The 21,516-nt window shown below is 42.1% G+C and overlaps 1 protein-coding gene across 1 annotated transcript in view; it reads right to left on the bottom strand.

Annotated features, from left to right (window-relative positions):
• The window catches only part of LOC122814240 (cytochrome P450 4B1-like), a 535,277-nt gene that overhangs the window by 456,503 nt on the left and 57,258 nt on the right, over positions 1 to 21,516 (bottom strand). The window contains exon 4 of the mRNA XM_044086838.1: positions 9,405 to 9,529. Within this exon, the coding sequence (XP_043942773.1) occupies positions 9,405 to 9,529 (125 nt within the window). The remainder of the gene's footprint in view (positions 1 to 9,404; positions 9,530 to 21,516) is intronic.

Below are 21,516 nucleotides of genomic sequence, written 5' to 3'. Positions count from 1 at the left end.
TACACAAATCCAAGCGTTGCCAGTTTCTATTTTATTAGCTAAGCTATCTGGTACCTCGGCATTTCGCCTTCAAGGATCACAATAAATACATAACTTAAGCAAGTATATATACACATTCATCAGCAGCAATTAGCACAAACAACCAAATCAACTCAATTATACAATTAAATATTAAAGTAACTTTTTGAAATTACATCAAAATTCATTAATTGTTCAAACACAATTATATACATTTGTACATATAAATATAAATCTAATATATATTTTTTAGTTTCATACTAAAAAAGAATGTTGCATCATTAAATACCCAATTCAAGGTTAAGTCCAAAAGTCTTCAGTCTTAAACTTTAAAATCATTTTAGTCTCCAATTCAAGTAATCTTTAAGAGTAATCACCCCTCCACCAATGGAGAATGGTTTACCAAGCACACAAAATTTTAAACTATTAGGGGAACCACCATGTTTTTCAAAGAAATGCTGGGCTACAGGACTAGCTTCATTGTTATTTCTGATGTCTTTTAAATGTTCTAAAATACGAATTCTAACCATTCTTTTGGTTTGCCCTATATACCAGACATCAGTACATGAACAACCAAGAATATAAACTACCCCTATCGATCTGCAGTTAAAGTGAAATTTTGGGAAAAAGGGTTTCCCATTTATAACATTAACATTAGTAACCCTATTACATAAGCTACAATGGCCACAGGAATATGTACCTAATGATAGACTATTATTTTCATTCCCTTTCATAAAATTATAATTTAACAATTCTTTTAAATTCTTACCCCTCTTATAGGAAAAAGTAACATCTTTAGGAAAAGGATGACCAATGTTATCATCCTCACTAATTATGTACCAATATTTTTTCACTATTCTAACTAGTTCATCCGAAAACGGATACAATTTTGTAACATAAAATAACTTTTCCCCTTCATCACATTCCTTAATGTTAGACATCCTCGCTGTTAACTTTTTCTTAGTACTCACAGAATTTAAATATCGACATGGGCCATCATAAGAATCCCCTAATAGTTTAAAATGTTGTGTGCTTGGTAAACCATTCTCCATTGGTGGAGGGGGGGATTACTCTTATAGATTACTTGAATTGGAGACTAAAATGATTTTAAAGTTTTAGTCTAGATATATTACTTGAATTGGAGACTAAAATGATTTTAAAGTTTAATGTATTTATTGTGATCCTTGAAGGTGAAATGCCGAGGTACCAGATCGCTTAGCTAATAAAATAGAAACTGGTAACATGCTTGGATTTGTGTAACAGACTCTCTTTGTTTCCACTGGTTCTTCATCACATGCTGTCCCAAGGAGTGATAGAACTGGTTCCTCCATCCCAGAATGGGAAAGGCTTTTATTCAAGGATGCTCCTAGTAACAAAAGAAATAAAATTCTTGGAGACCAGTTCTGGATCTTTCTTTCCTAAACCTTTTGTGAGAATGCCCAAATTCAAAAGGATGTCACTTTACAACCTGTTACTTCTTCTTTCAAGTTTCCTGGTAACACTAGACAGAAGATGCTTGTCTACACATCACTATTCATCCAGACTTTAGACATTTGTTGAGGTTTTGTTTGCCAGATCACATTATTGTTTTTTGGCCTTACTCTTTGGATTATCAACTGCATCAAGAGTGCTCACAAACTGTCTAGCTCCAGTTACAGCTCATTGCAAACTACACTTACTTTCCATACTTATAACTTGCTTATCTTTGCAGAGACTTTTCCAAATTGTCAGTAATAACTATCTTGGGTGACAGAGCCCTTACACAAGCTCAGATTCTAAGAAAACATTCAAAAGTCCTTCTTCACTCCTTCACACAGGATTGTGTTCCTGGGATGTCAGACACACGAGTTCAAAGAGCCTTTCTTCCACAGGAAAAAATAGATCTATTTTTAAGGATTTCTGTTCAGATTTGGTCACTGAGATAGAATACCACAGAGGTTTTGGTCTCATGGCATCTATGATTCTCATGACACCCCTGGCAAATCTCCACATGAAAAAGATACAGTGGTACTTGAAATCTCTTTTGTCCCAAGATCAACACCCTTTATCTTTTCAAATCCCAGTTCTGAGTTTTGAGAGATGAGAAATCTTTTGGTGGAGACAACAGATATCCTTAAATACAGATCTCCCCTTCTCCCTCCCTGCAGTTAATTACCATAGATGCCTTGGACTTTGCTTGGGGAGCAGTTTCAGGAGGGGGTGCAGGGCACAAAGTACAGACACAAGCACATAAATATCAAGAAGATGCTTGCACATATTAAGGCACTCAACAATCTCTGAACTACCTTTTGTCCCTGGAAACTCCAAGTGATTACAGATAATATCATAGTCATGTGATACATTACCAGGCAAGGGGGAACCAGGTTGTAGCCCCTTTGCAGACTAGACATGTTAGCTTGGTATATAGCTTCACAACACAGTCTCACTCTACAGGCATCCTATACACTTTCAAAGCAAAGCTGTGTGGCAGACAAGCTAAACAGGGCAAGGGCAGACCCTCACAAATGGAATCTAAATCAGGGGTCTTCCAAGGTTTCATCCATCTATGAGGAGTTTCTCAAGTAGACCTACTTGCCTCCTCTCTGATCAACTGCAAGATTCTCTTTCAGGACTCCATGCAAGAAAACCTGAAAGACAAATGTCTTTTCTTTTCCTTGTAGAGAAATATTACAGTATGCTTTTCTACCATTTCCACTAATAGCCAGGGTACTTCAGGCCCAAGAAACTGTATGGCTCCCTTCTATTGGCAATGGCCAGGGACAATTGTCTCAAGCTTTCTCATAGACTGGATTGGCTCACAGAAGAACAGGGGTGTTTGATATATCCTGATATCAATCAACTTCAGTTGACTGCCTGGATGATAGGGTCTTAATTTCTTTTAAGCACCTGCTTACTAAGGACATGCAGCAGCTACTAATGAAGGCAAGAAAGCCTGTTACTAGAAAATCATACATTAGCAAATGGAAAATATTTTCTAGTTGGTACCAACAACATAACCAGCCATTCAATGCTAGGTGTTCTCTGGTTCTACAATATTTGTGTGAGTTCCTATCTTATGGCCTTTCTTATTCCTTTGTAAATGTTCCTCTGTCAAGGTTAGCACTAATCAGCCAGTCCATCATGTCTGTCCATGCATCCTCCTCTTGCTTCAATGCAATCTCATGTCAAAATGTTCTTGAAAGGGATTTTGCATAAGAACCCTCCAAGAAAACTGGTGGACCCTCCACAGGATTTTAACTTTGTGTTAGGGAAGCTAACACTCGCTCCATTTGAACCAGCTAATCTAGCTAACCTGAGGTACTTAATATGGAAAAAAAGAGCTACTGATTGATCTGACCTCTGCAAGAAGGGTATCTGATTTGCAGGCTTTTATAGTAAGTCAACCCTATCCCATTTTTCATACAGACAGGGTTTCTTTGAGAATTAATCCTTCTTTTATGCTTAAAGTGGTGTCCATGTTTACTTTAAACCAAACTAACCCTCTGTTTTCCTTCTTGAACCTAAAAATGAGGGAGAAAGAATACCCCACACCTTAGATGTCCACACACAAGTTAGGTAGTATCCTGTTAGAAATAAATCTTTTAGATTTTCGGATCTATTGATCATTTCTTGTGAAGGTAAGAAGAAGAGGCAACCAGTGTCAAAACAGACTTTTTAGTGTTACACAGAAGTGGTTTCTGAAAGGATATTTGATGCAAATTTAGCAACTTTGTTATAGCATGGTTCAAGTTTTGATTTTTACGATGCCTGAAGGTTAGTAAGGATGGGAGCACCGTAAAGAAGTGTGGAGAAGTGATAAATAGTGGCAAGTGAAGCTTTACTTGCATCGGTGAGAAGGTTTTTGGCTCTATAAAGCATCCCTAGATTTTGAGGAGCTCTTCTTACACAGTTTGTATATGCAGGTCGAATTTAAGATGATCATCCACTAACATCTCTAATAAATTTCTGTGAGAAGTGACTTCAATGGTTGTATTATCAAGGGAGAGGACTTTAAATTTTGTTTTTTCATAGAGGGGGATTTGGGGAAAAAAGTAGTAGTATTTTGTTTTGTTTTTTTTTTTTTGTTTGTTTTTTAGGACTGAGCATGAGTCATGAGTTACAAAGCCATATGGATGTATACCTTAGTCTAGGATATGAGAATAAAATAGAAATTTATATCTATAGGAAAGACTGTTGGAAAAGCAGTCTTTTATCCTATGACAGCATGCACCCCAGATACACCTTTAAAAATATTGTCAAAGGACAGACTATGACAGTGATAGCGAATCTTTTGGGTTTGGTGTATTAAAAGCTCCTGGCAAAAAACAATTTGGTGCACTTCACATGAGCAATGAAATGAAAAGCAGTGTCTTTAGTAACTCAGGTGTTGGTGATCGCTGACATGTCACCCAAAACATCGTGGCGTGTGTCACCTTTGACACACGTGTCTTAGGTTCACTATTACTGGACTATGAGAACACTGATGTTATGTACAGAGGGTACATCTTCTGATCATGAAATGGAACTGTTACATCTCAACTCATCAAGCGAGATTATAGGCCCGATGATGTTGACCGTATTGTCACTGATAGTAAAGTCACTAGAGATAATACTGCTGCTTCCTGGTTTTCGGAGAAAAGATCAGGGAAAGATGTAATAATTTGAGACTAGCCAGTGAACATAATAAACTCAAGATCATTTTGAAGTATAGTAGTGATACTGATGGCATACATAGAATCATTCGTGAGAACTGGAAGATTTTGTTGTCAGATGATACCATTAAACAGGTCATAGGAGATAATCTGAATTTTATTTTTAAAAGAAACAAGAACTTGAAAAGTTTATTATGTAGCAACTATATTAAAGATAGCTGTTCAACCATCCAGTCTAATAGGATTAAGACTTTTCCCTGTAGACAATACAAGGCATGTACATCAATATTTACTACCAATGAATTTTTGCTTCCTATTTCTTTTTAATGTTATTCGCCCAACTTATATGCTGACTGTCAAATTTCCAATGTCATCTATTTAGCAAAGTGTGATCAGTGTACATTGTTCTATGTAGGGAAAACCAATTGTCATTTAAAAGAAAGGATTTTACAACATTGAAGTGCTACAAAAGGACAATGCCCTGTATCAACACATTAGTATAAACCATGGTCGGTCATTTTGTGTTTTTTTTTTTTTTTTTTTTGGCCTTACAAATCATCAGGAACAACCCACAAGGTGGGGACATAGTTAATTTCACTGAGTTGCATGAAATTCATTGCATAATGGAGCTTCAGGCTGATAGACGCCCAGGCTTGAATGGTATGATTCCACTCAAGCCGATACTGAAGGGTCGTAGTAAGTAAGTAGTAAGTGAATCCTATTAGTTTGTTGGCCATTTAAATTTCTATCAGTTTGTAATGATTTATGATCTGATGAAGGGACATCGTCCTGAAAGCACTTATCCTTTTATTCTCATTTTGTTTTTATGCTGATATTAAATGCATGTTTTATGATTTATAGCCTGGAGGTCTGTGTGGTTCTCTATTTGTTTGCTTGGATCTTTGCATACCACACTGTACCTTTAGTCCTTCCTTGTTTGCTTTTGTGCCGGTTTTAAGCGATAACCTGGCAAAATTTCAAGAATCTATAAACCCCGAGAACACTGCTGCCTATGGGGAACTGTTCACAGAAACCTTGTACAAGCATATTAATAGCTACAGAGAGGCAGCTGTACCCATCGGGTAGAAATACAGAACTAACTCAAAAACAAGCCACGCTGGTGAAACCACATCAATAGGCTGTATAACAGAAAAAAAATCATGGCAAAAAAGAGGTGCAGCACCCAGCAGAATAAAAGCATTCTCATCAAACTAAAGAAACAACTTGGAGGACAATTAAAGTCTCCCAAAGGGAATTTGAGGTTAATTTGGCCTTCCATGCCAGGGACAACCAGAAGGCATTCTTTAGCTATGTCTGCAACCTCAAAAGCGATAAACAATTGTCTGTAGAGCTCATTGTTAATGGAATCACCTATACTGAGCCGGAAGATATAGCAAACCTAGGGTCTATATTAGTTCACCAAAACGGCTGAAGTTCGAACACCATATGTTCGAACTTCTAACCACGAAGTACAAAAACATCGTAGTCTCAGAACAGCGTTTTTTTTCCCAGGGAAAAAAATCGCTGTTCCAAGAAACACACACACAACACACAAGCACATCAAAAAAATAGCAATCCACACACAAACACTTAAAATCTTACATCTAACCCTACACTAAACTGTACATGCACTACTATCTATCCACTTACCTTAACGCTAACCCTAAGGTCCGTCAGTATCACACACTCACCTGACCCGTACCCTAACCCTAACTCACCTATCCCGCCCTAATCCTAAAGTCTGTCACTATCACACACCCACTTCTCCTGCGCCCTAACCCTAACTTGACTAACACGCTCCCTAACCCTAACGTCCACACAATCGCACACTTACCTGAACCCGACCAGTAACTTCCCACCACAGTCCTGATAATTGTGAAGCCACAGAAACGGCCCACCGAATACTTTCACTGGGAAAGAATTTGGTGTTCCGCGGCTTTGCAATAATCAGTGTTCAAACTTCACAGTTCGAACATTTGGTGTTCTTCAGCCATTTCAACGGACTGATATAGACCCGCAAACCTACTGGTTGACAAAATTCAGCTCCAACTTTACTCCTCTCTCACCTTCAACCTTCCCTCAGGAAATACCATCAAATACAACTCTCCCTGCTATCACAAGGGAGCAGATTCTTAATGCTCTCTCTCTCTCTCTCTAAGGCCAAGAGAATATCCAAGGATGCTTTCTAAACAGTATGAGACATGGCCTGCCAGGCCCTGTGGAATTACTATTTTACTATAGTCTGCAAACAGGCTTCATGCCTCATGAAACGGAGAATAGCAACAGTCATCCCTCTGCACAAAGGTTGGTCATATACAGACCCATAATTCTCAATAGTCTCATATGCAAAGCCATGGAAATGATCAATAATGGCATAGGAAATCAGACACTGGACCCAACCCAATTTGGTTTAATCAAGGGCAAGCCATGCTTACTCGATTTGGTGGACTTCTTTGAGGCGGTCACCAAAGTAATGGGCAAAGGCAAAATGATTCATACTGCCTACCTTGACCTGCCCAAAGCATTTGACATAATACCCCACTCAGGCATTGTTGACAAACCCAAGAGGTTAAGTATACACCCTTATGTCACCTAGTGGATAGCCAGCTGGCTCACAGACAGCACCCAGGAAGTTAGAATTGGGGAGTCCACCTCTACAAAGAGGCCAGTCAAGTGGAGTCTCTCAGGAATCAGTCCCGGGTCTGCTCCTTTTTGGCATTTACTTTTCTGAAGTCAAGATCAATATCAGTGGCCTCTGGCTGACTACATTTGAATATTATTGCAAATTAAAAGTTGTCACTGAATCCCCCACCTACACAAATGTCCTCCAGGAAGGGGCAACACAAACGAGCAATGGTGTCAGAGCAATGGACTAAAACTAAACACCAAGAAATGCATAACAGTATCCTTCAGGAAGTCATCCACCACTAGTAAATATATTGACAACACATCCCTAAGAGCTGACCCAGTAGTCAGGTACTTGGGGGGATGTATAAACAATAATCTAGCCTTTGGCCATCATGTGTCTACAGTAGTGAGAATCATTCTATATTGTGCAACTTATAAACAAAGGTATGGCATCTAGGTTGAGAGTCATTATTTCACTGTATTCGGCATTCATCACACCTGTCATTGAGTATAATGCCCCCATTGGTATGTACCTAACCAGGCATAGCCAACAATTGGAACATCCATGTGTTTCCTCAGTAAAAGAATTCAGGGGCTAAGTAACATGTCCTGGTGCAGACAGTTGCAGTGCCCTATCCCTGTATTCTGTCTCCTTCAGGCTGTTGATGGGTGATCAATGCATGGCATACAAGGCATTGTGAGACCCCAATCTGACGGACCTCCTGCATATCGACAAAACAAACAGCACCTGAATTACCTATTCTAAACACATAATCCTTGCTTGTGATATAAATAGGACCTGCTGGACAGACAGGTATGTATCCCTGAGACTACCCCTTCTCTGGAACAGGCACCCCATCCATGTGAAGCAGAGTTCCTCCCTAACTCAATTCAGGTGCGACTTGGACAACTGGATGGAGAACAGGATATTCATCCCTGATTTGGCATCTATGTCTCTAATGCACATAGGCAGCCTGTAAATGGTTCATCTTCCAGACCCCTGCTTGTAAATGTTGCATCTCCCAAGCACCTGCTTACACATATCAAGGTACCATATCTTGTCAGAGATTTGGGGATGCATGGCTAGGCTTAAAAAGGCCACTGTGGTCTTCAGCCTAGAAAACATCTACAAACTTATCACAAAGTTCCACATGGTGTTGGCCGTCTCCTCTGTGGTACATGTAAACCTCATGTTGCACACAACATTGAGGAACTGATGGAGTATTCTCAAGACATATGCCTGACATGCCCCTACAGTGTCTCTAGTAGGTCACTAGAAGGTTCCTTTCTGCTGACATAAGTAAAGCCACACATACCTTGGTATATTTTGGAACAGATACTCCATGAATCCCACAGGGCTGCAGATGAAGGTGACACATGCCCACTGTATCCAACATGGTACCCCTATCCACTCTGTAGCAGTCCACAACATCAAAGTCATGGAGTGCACTATATGTCAGGCATAGTCAGATGACATGGTGCTTCCAGGGGCAATGATGTACACAGTTATGGCTTGTGCTTGCACTGACTAATGCAGCGTCAACTCCCAACATCAATTCTCACAGTATGAACTCCGGAAATCTGTTCTGGTCAGTTCTGTGGTGTGTGCAGCTGTATGCACTATTTATACATTTCTGAAGTTATCTGCCGTCTTAATTTGCTTCATTTGTATATACCACAATGCTCATGTTAAGAATATTCTTCATACAGTGTTATTATATGGCCATTAGTATAAACCACTCCCAGCTATGCAGCTCTTCCAATAACTCTAGCAGTAATGCATGTAACTAAATCACTCACACACTGCATATTACCGCTCACTCGCAGATTCACTTACAGCAATGCTGCAAAGTTTTCTGAATCCCATCCCAAGACAAACAGGCATCATCAACTTTGTAACACTGGCAATGAGTAGGACTTAAAATAGGGTACTTTTTTTCATACAATTGTTATAGCCTCATTTTTTTGTCAGAACGAACTAGGATAGCCATATCAGTATAAAATGTTTTATCAAGTGAGAAGAAATCAAGTGTCCTTCATGGAACAGTTCAATGTGCTTGAATTTTAACATACAAACCATCGGTTTTAAAAACACAAAACGGAGTCTGCCTTTGCTTGTATACAAACCTGTTGATCTGGCAGTTGCTATTGCAACTGAAAGCACATTTTAGGATGCTGTCCAGAGTCATCAGGCTGATATCCTGGTATATATCCAAGGATTTATTCACAGTTATGGATTTTTCCCATTTGTCCTAAAATAAAAAAAAAGAAGCAAATGAACAGTTACTTCATGAAACATAGAGTTAAGTCCTAAAACATATACTTTCGTGAGCACTGCATTACACCAATGAAATGCTGCAATCTATAATAATTACCATAATTACCACAGACAGACACTACATCTCCTCCTCTGCCACAAATTATATGTGAGAGCAAGACATTGCAATTTCATTACTCACACTAGTGAAAAGAAAGTGATATGTCAGGGTATGTGATTTTAATCAAACTCTTGCACCAAAATAAATTCAATGAATGATTGCCCTTTACAGCATATAAAATATGAACTGCTGCCTTGGGTTATGACCAGCACTTACTACACCTAAATAAGACTTAAAAAAAAATCTATAGAGCACAGTTATAATTACTCATTTCCCCAGATTTCATACACCTTGTTCTCAACTAAATGCCTTCCAGTGCAATCTTACCACAGTAACTGACACTTCATCAAAACTATTTTGTATTATACCATGACCCCCCCAAAATGTGCACGCTGATTGGCCAGCGTGCACATTGTAAATCGAGTTATACTAATGGAAAAAGGTCCGGTCGCCCGGACTTTTTTCCATTAGTATAACTCTACTTTTAAAACACTGTCTCGCTATGTTAAATGGGTTTAACATAGCGACACAGCTTTAAAATAAGCAACGGAGATCTCCGTTGCTTATTTTAAAACTGTCTCGCTATGCTAAACCCATTTAACATAGCAAGACAGGTTTTAAAAAGCAACGGAGAAAGCAAGATCTCCGTTGCTTTTTTGTTCGCTATGTTAAATGGGTTTAACATGGCGAGAGTTTTAAAATAAGCAACGGACATCTCCGTTGCTTATTTTAACTGTCTCGCCATGTTAAACCCATTTAACATAGCTTAAAAAAAAAGCAACGGAGATCTTGTTTTCTCCGTTTTTCTCAGTTTGATGTACCGCGCAGGCGCAGTACATCAGAACTGCCGCGGATGCCAGACATCTGCGGAAGGGCAGTAAACAGGCATTATACTATGCCATTATTTAAGAAAAGTAATAGTTTCTTTTCTTAAATAATGTCATGTATAACAGCAATAACACTTCTGGTGGGTAATGCTGCATTTACCGGTTGGCTTTGTTTGGTCCTCGGCTTAACGGGACCAAACCACGCCAACCGTGGGTAAATCCAGCATTACCCACACCCAGGCGTGGGTTATTGCTATAAACAAACACAATGCTTCCCCTGAAGTGCTACTGATGCCTTTCTACTGAAGGAGTAATTATGCCTTTCAACTCTGAGTACCCCCTTTCATTCTTTATAGCAACAATGCCATCAGCTACACCAGTCAAGCATATCAAGTATACAATTACTGTCCACTCTTAAACTGAGCCAGCTGTAACACTGCTGTTCAGTAGTTGTGGCTAAAATAATCACTCTAAAAAAAGCAGATACCAAAAGTTAATGGCCCACCAATGATGTGCTAATATCATTATAAACAAATCACAAGACACATACATACACCCATCCACCCACCCATACATACACACAGAGAATAACAAAATATTTTAAACAGATAGGTGTCAAAACAGCAACTAATGATCCTACTCCTACCACTAAATGAAGATCTCTGTAGTCCAACTACCACTGACTTTCTATAATGATTCAGCATCTGCAAGTGACACACATGCAACACATAAAAGTTGTTTTTTTTGTTCAAACAATTATTTACTTCCACAAGTAACAGATATAACACATTTGACTAGTAAATAGCACAATATAACATACTATACACATTATTTAAATACACAAAAGTTTGAACACACTGACTCTGGAAAATAGAGGTATATTCATTTTCCTCTGCTCTTTGTGTAAATATCATTTACTTATTCCAGATTTTTTAAAAGCACAAAGTCCATGGTTCAAACAAAGAGGAAAGTCCAGCATGCACCGCCTCAGTATTTCCTGAGAGTAAGACATTTCAAATCTAAACAGACGCGTTCCTCTTTTTAAAGGCAAAGCTAAGTAAATGACACAGAGTTCCATTCCAAACAAGGTTGTGCAGCGTTTGGCAGGAAGTGGTGAATAAGAAGTTATGTACCTACCATAACGTTCCATGTTAGTTGTCTTCTCTCGCCTTCTTTCTTGCTTGATGGGTTCGGAGCCGATCCCTCGGCTCCGACTCGGCACTTGCTAAGCTCGAGAGTCACTTTTACCAGCTCGAGGCAGCCCCATATCCCATGATGCAAGGCGGTAAGTACCCAGATCTCGTTTGTTAACAAAGGGCAATAGCACCAAGCATAAAATACTTCCCAAAGGAAGAAAGAAAACTTACAGATGGAAGAAGGACCAGGTCTGAATGGTCTTCAGCATAACAGTTTCTTATAACAAGGTCTGTCCAGGCCAGGGGGAAGGAGGGAGGGTCGCAAGAAAGAAGGCGAGAGAAGACAACTAACATGGAACGTTATGGTAGGTACATAACTTCTTAATGTTCAGTTGTCAATCTCGCCTTCATTCTTGCTTGATGGGACCGTCCTAGCACCTCTATCCTGGGTGGCTCAATGGAACAAACTCTTGAGGACTGTAGAGCCAAAACTGGCTCTGTCCCTGGAGGCCAAGTCCAATTTGTAATGGGAAACAAAGGTGTGAGGAGTGGCCCAAGTGGCGCTGCACAAATAGTGTCCAAAGGAAGTCTAGCTTGAAAAGCTGTAGAAGTAGCTAAGCTCCTAGTTGAATGTGCTTTAGGCTTTGAGCACAGCTGTTTTCCCCTGAGCGATAAATTTCAGAGATGACCGAAGAAAGCCATCTGGACAAGGTCACTTTAGAAACAGGAAGGCCTTTTTTATTATCCGCATAGGAAACGAAAAGTTGATCAGATTTTCTAAATTTTTTGTTCTGTCCAAATAATATCTAAGTTGACGGTGGACATCAAGATAATGTAGCTTTTGTTCAGCTCTATCTGAATAGTTAGGAAAAACACAGGAGATCAATGGATTGATTCAAATTGTTCTTTGAAGCGACCTTAGGCAAAAGGTTGGGTTAGTTCTCAAAGATACTCTGTCTTTGTGAAAACCAGATAGGGGGGTCGAACCGAAAGAGCATGAAGTTCAGACACCCTCCTGGCAGATGTAATAGCCACTAAGAATAAAGTTTTCCAAGAAAGATGTTTCAGGGAACAAGAAACAGCTGGCTCGAAGGGGAAGAATCAAGGATGTCAGCACTAAATTTAGATCCCACTGAGGAGGAGGATTCCTGATTGGAGGCTTTAGTAGGAAAATTCCTTTCAAGAAGGCCCTGCAGAGCCTATGGGACATAATATTATGATCTGCACCCGACATGAAAGTTGGAGATAGCAGCCAGTTGAACTCTGACTGTGGAAGAAGAGGAGCCTGCATGAAAAATCTCTGCTAAGAAGTCCAGAACTGCCTGAACAGGGCAGTAAAGGATCAATATTTTGGGCCTTAGCCCAATAAGAGAAACGTTTCCATTTGCTTGTGTAAATCCTCCTGGTAGAGGATTTTAGTGAAGCTACTATGATGTCTCTAACTGAGTTAGAGATCAAAGGAAGCCTGGCTAAGGAAGGAAGTGGAGCAACCATGCTGTGAGGTTGAGAGAAGGGATTGACCGGTGCAGCTGACCGGATTGGTGAATCAGAAGATCTGGCACTGGGTCCAGATGCTACGGCTGCACCAAAAGGTGATGATGGAGGAACGGGAACCAAACTTGTCGAGGCCAGTAAGGGGCAATGAGAATCAATTTGGCTCTCAAAACGGTAGCTTTCTGGATCACCTGAGGGAACAGAGGAAATGGAGGAAGGCATAAAGAAGTCCCTGGGGCCAATCCTGGGTCAGAGCGTCTCTGGGGGGATGGCCTGATAGAGGGAAGAGGCTGAAGAAGTCTGGACATTTGCTGTTTTGGGGAGTAGCAAAAAGATCGCAACATGGACGACCCCATTCCAGAAAAATCTCTTCCGCTATAGATTGCTTGAGAGACCACTCATGAGGCATGAGGATAGCTCTGCTCAATCTGTCCGCTATAATGTTGGTTTTCCCAGGGATATGCGTTGCTACCAGAAACCGATGAGAGGAGATCGCCCATTGCCAAAGTCTGAGCGCTTCTCGACACAAGGGGTAGGACTTGGTTCCGCCTGTTTGTTGATATACCAAACTACAGACATGTTGTCTGTTCGTACTGCAATTGTCCCTACGGGAAGAAAGTCGTTGAGGGCTTGCAACGTTAAAAGCACTGCTCTCATTTCCAGGACATTTATGTGCAGATGGTACTCGAACGGTTGCCACGTCCCATGAACCATCCTGCCCTGATAATGACCCCCACCCGATCAGGGAGGCATCCGTGGTGACAGTGGCTATCGGGACGGAGGTACAAAGCACCTGCCTTGGTGAACCTGAGACGATGTGATCCACCAAGCAAGATGCTGTTTGCATGTCTGTGTCACCAGAATCTGGTGACGCATTGGAAGTTGCTGGTATGACCACTGTGTGAACAGCATCCACTGAAGGAGGCGCATGTAGAATCGAGCCAGGGGAAGAAGAGTAATGGCCGCAGCCATGAGACCTAATACCTTTAGAACCATTCTGGCCTGTACTTTCTTGCTGGCCAGAATGATCCTGACATGAGTCTGAATGTCTGAAACTCTTTGTTCTGTAAGGGTAGCTGACATCCGAACAGTGTTAAAGTTTGCGCCTATGAAGGTAATAGATTGGCAGGGCGATAAGGATGACTTTTCGAAGTTGATTGAGATGCCTAAAAGAGAACAAAGGTCTATTGTGTAATCCCTGGCTTGTATAAGCTGATGCCTGGTGGTGGCTGACAGGAGCCAGTCGTCGAGATACGGAAACACCTGGAATCCTTGACATCTCAGGTGAGCCGTGACCACTGCCATACATTTGGTGAACACTCTGGGGGCTGTAGTGAGACCAAAGGGCAGGGCTCTGAACTGGAAGTGACTGGACCCCAGCCGAAAGCGGAGAAATCTCCTGGAGCGCCTGTGAATTTTGATGTGATAGTACGATCCTGAAGATCTATTGAGCACATCCAGTTGTCCTTCTGTAAGAAGGGCAGAATTGACTGAAGAGTGACCATTCGAATCTTGTCTTCCTGACAGACTTGTTGAGTCTGCTGAGATCCAATATTGGTCTCCAGTCTCCCGTCTTTTGGGGACCAAAAGAACCTTGAGTAGATTCCGGCTCTGAATGGTCTATTGTAACTGGCTGAATGGCTCTTTTGCAGTAGTTTTGCGATTTCTGACTCTGCAATCTCCTTAGACCGGGTGGTACATCTGGAAGGGAACTTGAGGGGAAGGGACTTTCCTCGAAAGGAATTATGTAACCCTTGGATATGATCGACTGTACCCATCTGTCTTGAGTGAGGGAATGCCAGGCTTCTGGGTACAGTGATAATCTTCCCCGACTGCCTCCAAGGAGGGACAGCCGGGCAACACCTCAGGGATGCTGAAAGGGCTTATCAGAGAGAGGCTCCCTGTTTCCCTGGTTCTTCGACCCCTCTGCCTCTAGAGCGCCTGTTGTTGTTACCCCTCTGCCTCTAGGGGTAAACTGACCACGTGAATCCGCGTGACTCCTTGGGATTTACGGAACCACATCTTCCCACCCTTCTGTCCTTTGGGATAAGGCCTAGAAGGGTGGAAAACGGACTCCAACAGCAGAAAGAGTCTTGCCGTCCTGCTCGCACCTGGTCAAGGTTTCCTTCACCTGAGGGCCAAACAAAGCTGACCCATCAAAGGGAGAATTTGTGAAGGACGCCTTAAAGGGATCCGCAAAATCACATAGCCGCATCCAGGCTTGGCGCCTAAGAACCACACCTGTGCCTGCGGCTCTACTCGCCCATCCGCAGCATAAGATATTAGCCGCATGGAGGAGTTAGCAATGGAATTGAGGGTTCCTAGCTGCGAAGCAATCTTTTCTTGAGCCCCTGCAGCTGTAGGATCCTGAACTACTTCTCCCAGCTCCTTCAGGATATCTCTCTGGAGTCTGGTGAAGTGACAAAGATAATTCAGCGAACGCATAGCAAAGGTCGCTGAGGAAAACATCCGCTTGCCGTACCTATCCATGGTCCTAGAGTCCTTATTAGGAGGATGGACGGGCACGGAAGGATCTGCAGCCACCACCATGGCATCAGCGGGGACACCCTTGGTAAGGAATTGTTTGTCACTGGGCACAATGATAAACATCGAAGGTCTCCTAGGGACTGGCTGTACAGAATCAGGAGCTGCCCACGCCTGTCGTGCAATAACCTGCATAAGGGGGTCGAAAGGCGGAGACACCCAGGAGGTGGAGGGCCGAGATCCAAACGCCTCTAGGTATACTGACTCATCCTCAGAGGGATTGTTGGTGGGCCAGTTTCCCTCTGTTTCAGGAGTTCTAGGATGTCTGAGAAGGAGACATCCTCAGAGGGGATCTAGGGATCCCCTGACTCATCAAAGTCAGTATCCGGGTGACAGACTGGGAGTCTACATGCTTCCTCTTACAAGTCCTCTTCCTAGGAGGATCTCCCGAAACATCAGGAGAATCCTCGGAAGAGGGGGAAATTCCCAATGGGGAAACCTGAGGCGGAGGATCTCTGGGTCCTGTAGCAAGAGAAGTGGCAGAGATGTCAACAGGTACTATAGAGGGAGGAGCTACGGAAACACACTGCTCTCTGATCCCAGTGCCCAGAACCCTCTTCATCACCTCGAATGCTCCCTCCCAGGCAGGTCCGAGAGAATCCGCTCCAAGAGCTAGGAACTCCAGGGACCACCGCAAGGGAAGTCTCCGAGGCAGATGTCGGAGCCGAGCTAACCAAGGCCGAGGCTCCAAGGGGAAGAGCGGGTTCGGACAAGGGTCCGATGCCACTCACCCTCGGAGGAGACCATGGAAGCCCGACCACCAAATCCCTCTAAGGAAGAGGAGATAAGAGTAGAGGCTGAAGGAACAGAAGGGGTATCCGCCTCCAGCCGTAGCAGTAACCATTCGAAGACTCCAACTCCAAGCTCTGGGGAAGAGTTGAAGGAGGAACTGTAACGGTGTGGACCAACAGTCGTCTGTTGAGACGGACTGTGTAACATTTGGGCCAGTACCTGTGACTTGAGTAATCTACTGACCACTCTCTCTAGGTCATGATCTGACAACCTGGATGACCTTGAAGATCGGCTCCGATGGCTCCGTTCCGATAGAAGAGGTGAAGCCGGAGCCGAAAGTATCGGCTCCAAGGAAGGAGACCTCGACCTCTTCCTGGAATGAGCCATCGGAGCCGATACTATAGATCCTGTCGGAGCCGACTTCGGAGCCGACAGGAAGCCCCGATGTATCGGCCCCAGCCGGAGCCGATACAGCCACCAAAGTAACGGTGTCGGAGCCGATCGGAGCCGACACCGATGCCTGTGCCACATGGGTGTCGGAACCGATCGGAGCCGACATCGGCGGTCAATAGATTCGCACCGATAGCCATCGGTGCCGAAAGCTGTCAAGCCAGAATCGGCTCCAGCCGGAGCCGATCTCGACTCAGCACGAGTTGGAGCGAGGCCGCAGGCTTAGAAACAGAAGCCTGGGCCTTGGAAACTTTTGCTGGTTTTGGTGGAGCCGACTTAGCCGGAGAGCCCTCCGGCTTAAGAAGGCCCCTAAGAACCAGTTTATTATGTCTCTCCTGCAGGACTCTCTGGCTGAAGGAGTGACAAATAGCACAGGAGTCCTGCAGGTGAAGAGGGCCCAGACAATACAGGCAAGAAGTGTGACCGTCTGTCAGAGACATCTTCTGACAGCACGAGTCACACTTCTTAAAACCTGAGACCCTCTCCTTTGACATGGTGCCGAAAAACACACACACACACACCAGTCAAAATTAACTTAAATAAAATACCAAAAGGTATTCTATAAAACCAATACACACCCTAACAGGGGGGGGATGGGATAGGGTTTTAAGAAACACTAACAAAAAATTAAAGGAGACAGGGAATTTCTGTCAGAAAGGGTATAAAATAAACTTAAAACTATCAATACAAGGTTTTGACTAAAGGGCTTAAATCACAAAGTGAACAACTTACCAGGAGCTGGTAAAAAGAAGACCTCCTAAGCGAAGCGGCAAACGAGATCGGGGTACTTACCGCCTTGCATCATGGGATATGGGGCTGCCTCGAGCTGGTAAAAGTGACTCTCGAGCTTAGCAGTGAAGTCGGAGCCGAGGGATCGGCTCCGAACCCATCAAGCAAGAATGAAGGCGAGATTGACAACTGAACATCATATGTTTCTAAAAATGGTTCCTTTTGAGTATACAGAGCTGCATCATTATTGGAAAAAAACAATTATAAATTTTACTCATCTTCTCAATGACTTGTATATCTGTATTGCATCCTTAATTAAATTAATCCTTACAAGTCTGATACGTCTTTTGACTCATTTCCAAGCTTTCAAAATTATAAGAATTTTTTTTTTTCAGTTTTTTTTTTTGGTCACACCTTGCACATCATTTTAACCAGCCTGGCCCACAATGTCCCATAGCCTCACCTTGTCTACCTGCTAGTTTGCTATCCCCTGGGACTTACTGTGGAATTGCTGGGGCTGGTCTTGGATTTTATAGGTTCATAGGTTGGTACTAGGCTATCAGCCCTAGGGCCTATACAAGCCTAGCCATAACAATTCCCTGGCTATTTCTTCCCACAGTATTTACTTCCCTGGACCCCTGTCTAGCAGGGTGACTGATGTGATCTCTGGGGTGAATTTCCTATCTCCCATCTAATCATAAGGGCATCTGGGGATTCAGTTGCCTTTGCTTCCATCTGTTTTTTTTTTTTTTTTTTTTTAATTTACCCTACCTATTACCTCCCCCCATTCATCAATTACATCTGAGGCCAACTACACTCTATGGACCACGTCTCCACTTAGGAAGCATTATTGTGAGTGATTTCCCACCCTGGATGGGCATGCCTGTCCCTCCCTAGCACTCTGTCAGTTACCAAAGTTGCTAACTAAACCTAGGTCAGCTTAGCCACTAGTTGATATGGATAGGTCAGATTATTTTAACTCCATGAATGAGATGCTAATCAACACTATACAGTTATTAATAAGAATGATATAGAACGTCAGAGTATAAGGAACAGCTTGAATGACTGTCTACAGGAAAAAATGATTAATTATGACCTTTACAACTATTTTTTGATCAATGAGCCATTAATTCGTGTTATACGGGGTCTCCCGAAGATCCAGAAGGATGGCCACAAACCACCACTGAGACCCATTGTGGCTGGTCGTGGCTGGAGCACCGAACCCTTCTCCATATTTGTGGAGAAACATTTGTGACCCATTCTAAATAAGAATGAAGTAGTGTTGAGAAATTCCAAGCATTTTCTTGGGTATCTCTTTGATTTTATTAAAACGCAACCCAATGATTTGAAATATTTTTTAGTAACTATGGATGTACAGTCATTGTTCACAATGATTCCTAATCAAGATGGCATGGCATATGTGGGAAGATGTTTGACAAAGTATAGTGTATATGATCGTTCAGTGTGTGAATTGATAAACCTTTGCATGATAATAGTGCTTGAGAATAACATTTTTCTCTGATGGGGTTTATTATCAACAGAAGGATGGCGTAACTATGGGCACTTCCAGTGCCAATAGCTACGCCAACATGGTTATGGCACACTGGGAAGAGGAACACGTTTTCCTGATCTAGTTTTCAATGTTATGTCCCATTCCATCAAACGTTTGTGGACTTGTTTTTTATTTGGACAGGGAATACTGATGAGTTGGTTGAATTTCACCAAGAGATAAACCTTTCCACCCATTTTCTGAAGTTCTCTTTGGAGCATTCAGATATTCAAGCTGAATTTCTGGATATTTTCCTTAGTAGACAGGTTAATGGTTCCCTTTGTACAGGTATTTATAGGAAGCCCTGTTAAAGGAATTCTCTACTGCACAGACATAGCATGCACCCCTCCCATGTATTCAAGAATATAGTCAAGGGCTAAGAGCCTCTAGATTGAATTGGCCAGAAGATGGTTTCAAGTCTGAGCTCCTTCATCTGAAAGGCAAATTGACAGACAGATGATATAAGGATAGGGAGGTTGATGATATATTATGCACTATTCCTCCCCTTAGGTCTGGTTTAGCTAAACCTTACTTCTCTAAGCAGTTTTCTGATTTAAATGGTGAGGGTCCTACATCTACTAATTCCTTTAATATTTCTGTTCTTTTAACCTATACTACTGATACAAGGATTACAATGAATATCATTAAGAGACACTGGGCTATATTAACAACTGATCCAAGCATTAAGAGACTTGTTGGTGATACTCCTAAGTTCTCATATAAAAATAAAAAGAATGTGAAAAGGCTATTGTGTTATCTGGACAACCACAACCTGGGTATACCTGACTCTGGTGATTAGACATCAGCATGTGGCACCTGTAATTTTTGCAATTATACAGATGCTGACCTGAAGAGGCGGAGGGGGGATGTACTGGAACAGTGGATCCAGGAGTCTCGGCAGATGCCCAATGCCCCAGGACTGAGTAAGTACTCATTCTACTAAGTAGTAAATAATTGCCTAGCTTGTGTATACTATGGATAGGTATGGCTAAATATCACTGCATTTCTCCGACAAATGCAGATGAGCAGGCTGCGAACCAGCAAGCCCATGATGGTAGGCTGCAAAGGCTGCATCACGAGGCAGGTTAGTAATCAGTCTGCATGTACTGTCATAACAAATAAATATAAGAGCCTTAGAAAGTGTTGTACCAGTAGAAATAAATGTGTAACAGTCTGTGAATAAAGGTATAACCCCTGGAGTGCTTCTGTTTACTCTTCTCTCATATGTTGGCGATCTGTTCCATACTATAAATAGTAATCCTGTATCTTAAGCAGTGTCACCCACACCGTGGTATGCAGATAAAATGGGCATGAAGTCCTGCATAACAATGTTGGAAGTGCCAAGAGGTCAGTTATATTGTACAAGTTAGGGAGACTTAGATAGAAAACACCTAAAAGCTTTACATCAATTCTCTGATAGCAAAGTGTACTGTGATGTTAGCTATAATAGTCTGTCACACACAGCAGGGGTCTGAATCCTGTGAGTGCTACAAAGTTGTATGCATAATCATACCACACAACTGTACAGATTGTGATACAATGTCCAGATAGAAAGCTGTATGCATACTTACACCCAACAACAGTAGAGAATTTGTTAGAATGTTGAAAATGTAAGTTGTATGCATATTCATACCCCACAACTGTTCCAATCTGTCCAGCTTGTCCAGATAAAAGGCCCATATCACCAGCTTGGTACCCTGTTCCCCTGAAAATCCAGTGTGATGTTCCAAGAAATCTAGGCAGCTGTCAATGACATATAACTGATATTCAAACGTGCACATAGTCAGAGAATGTATATGGAAACACACCTGTCTTCTAGCACCTCACCCAAAGTGCATGTCAGCAATACTCAACATATGTTGCATTAACACCTGCAGCCTGTCACTCCTGTATGTAAGATGCAGGTCACGTATATAACAACTTATAAACATACCAGTGTACAGTATAAGGCCATTGTGTAGTGTAATAATACATGTAAGGGAAAGACCACTGCAGTGACTAAGAATGTTGTGTAAACTACGAGGATATATTAGTTGTTAATTGAGGTCTCTCTCTCACCCCTACCATATGTGCATAATAACCCAATGACACTCCTCGACTGGTATGTGTACACTCCATACTTTTGTTGGGACATATGTCCTAATGGTGTATAAATATTCACATTTGTTTCTATGCATGAGCCATGTGAAAATACACCCATATCAGTGGCCTGTTGCCATCAATGAAACCTGCATGAACCTGTAATGGCCACTGTTGCTCCATATATGCATGTGTTGTGCTTGCTCTGCAACTATGTTAAATCTGGTGTGTAGGGTTAATGGGAATACCTATGCATGCTGTTATAACTAATCCTGAATGCTGTTGAATGTTACTAACCCATATCTGTCATAAACCTGTGAC

This window comes from Protopterus annectens, chromosome 10.part0, assembly GCF_019279795.1.
Source record: "Protopterus annectens isolate FY-2018-M chromosome 10.part0, PAN1.0, whole genome shotgun sequence".
Lineage (NCBI taxonomy): Eukaryota > Metazoa > Chordata > Ceratodontiformes > Protopteridae > Protopterus > Protopterus annectens.
This window is presented reverse-complemented; position numbering and strand designations above follow the sequence as displayed.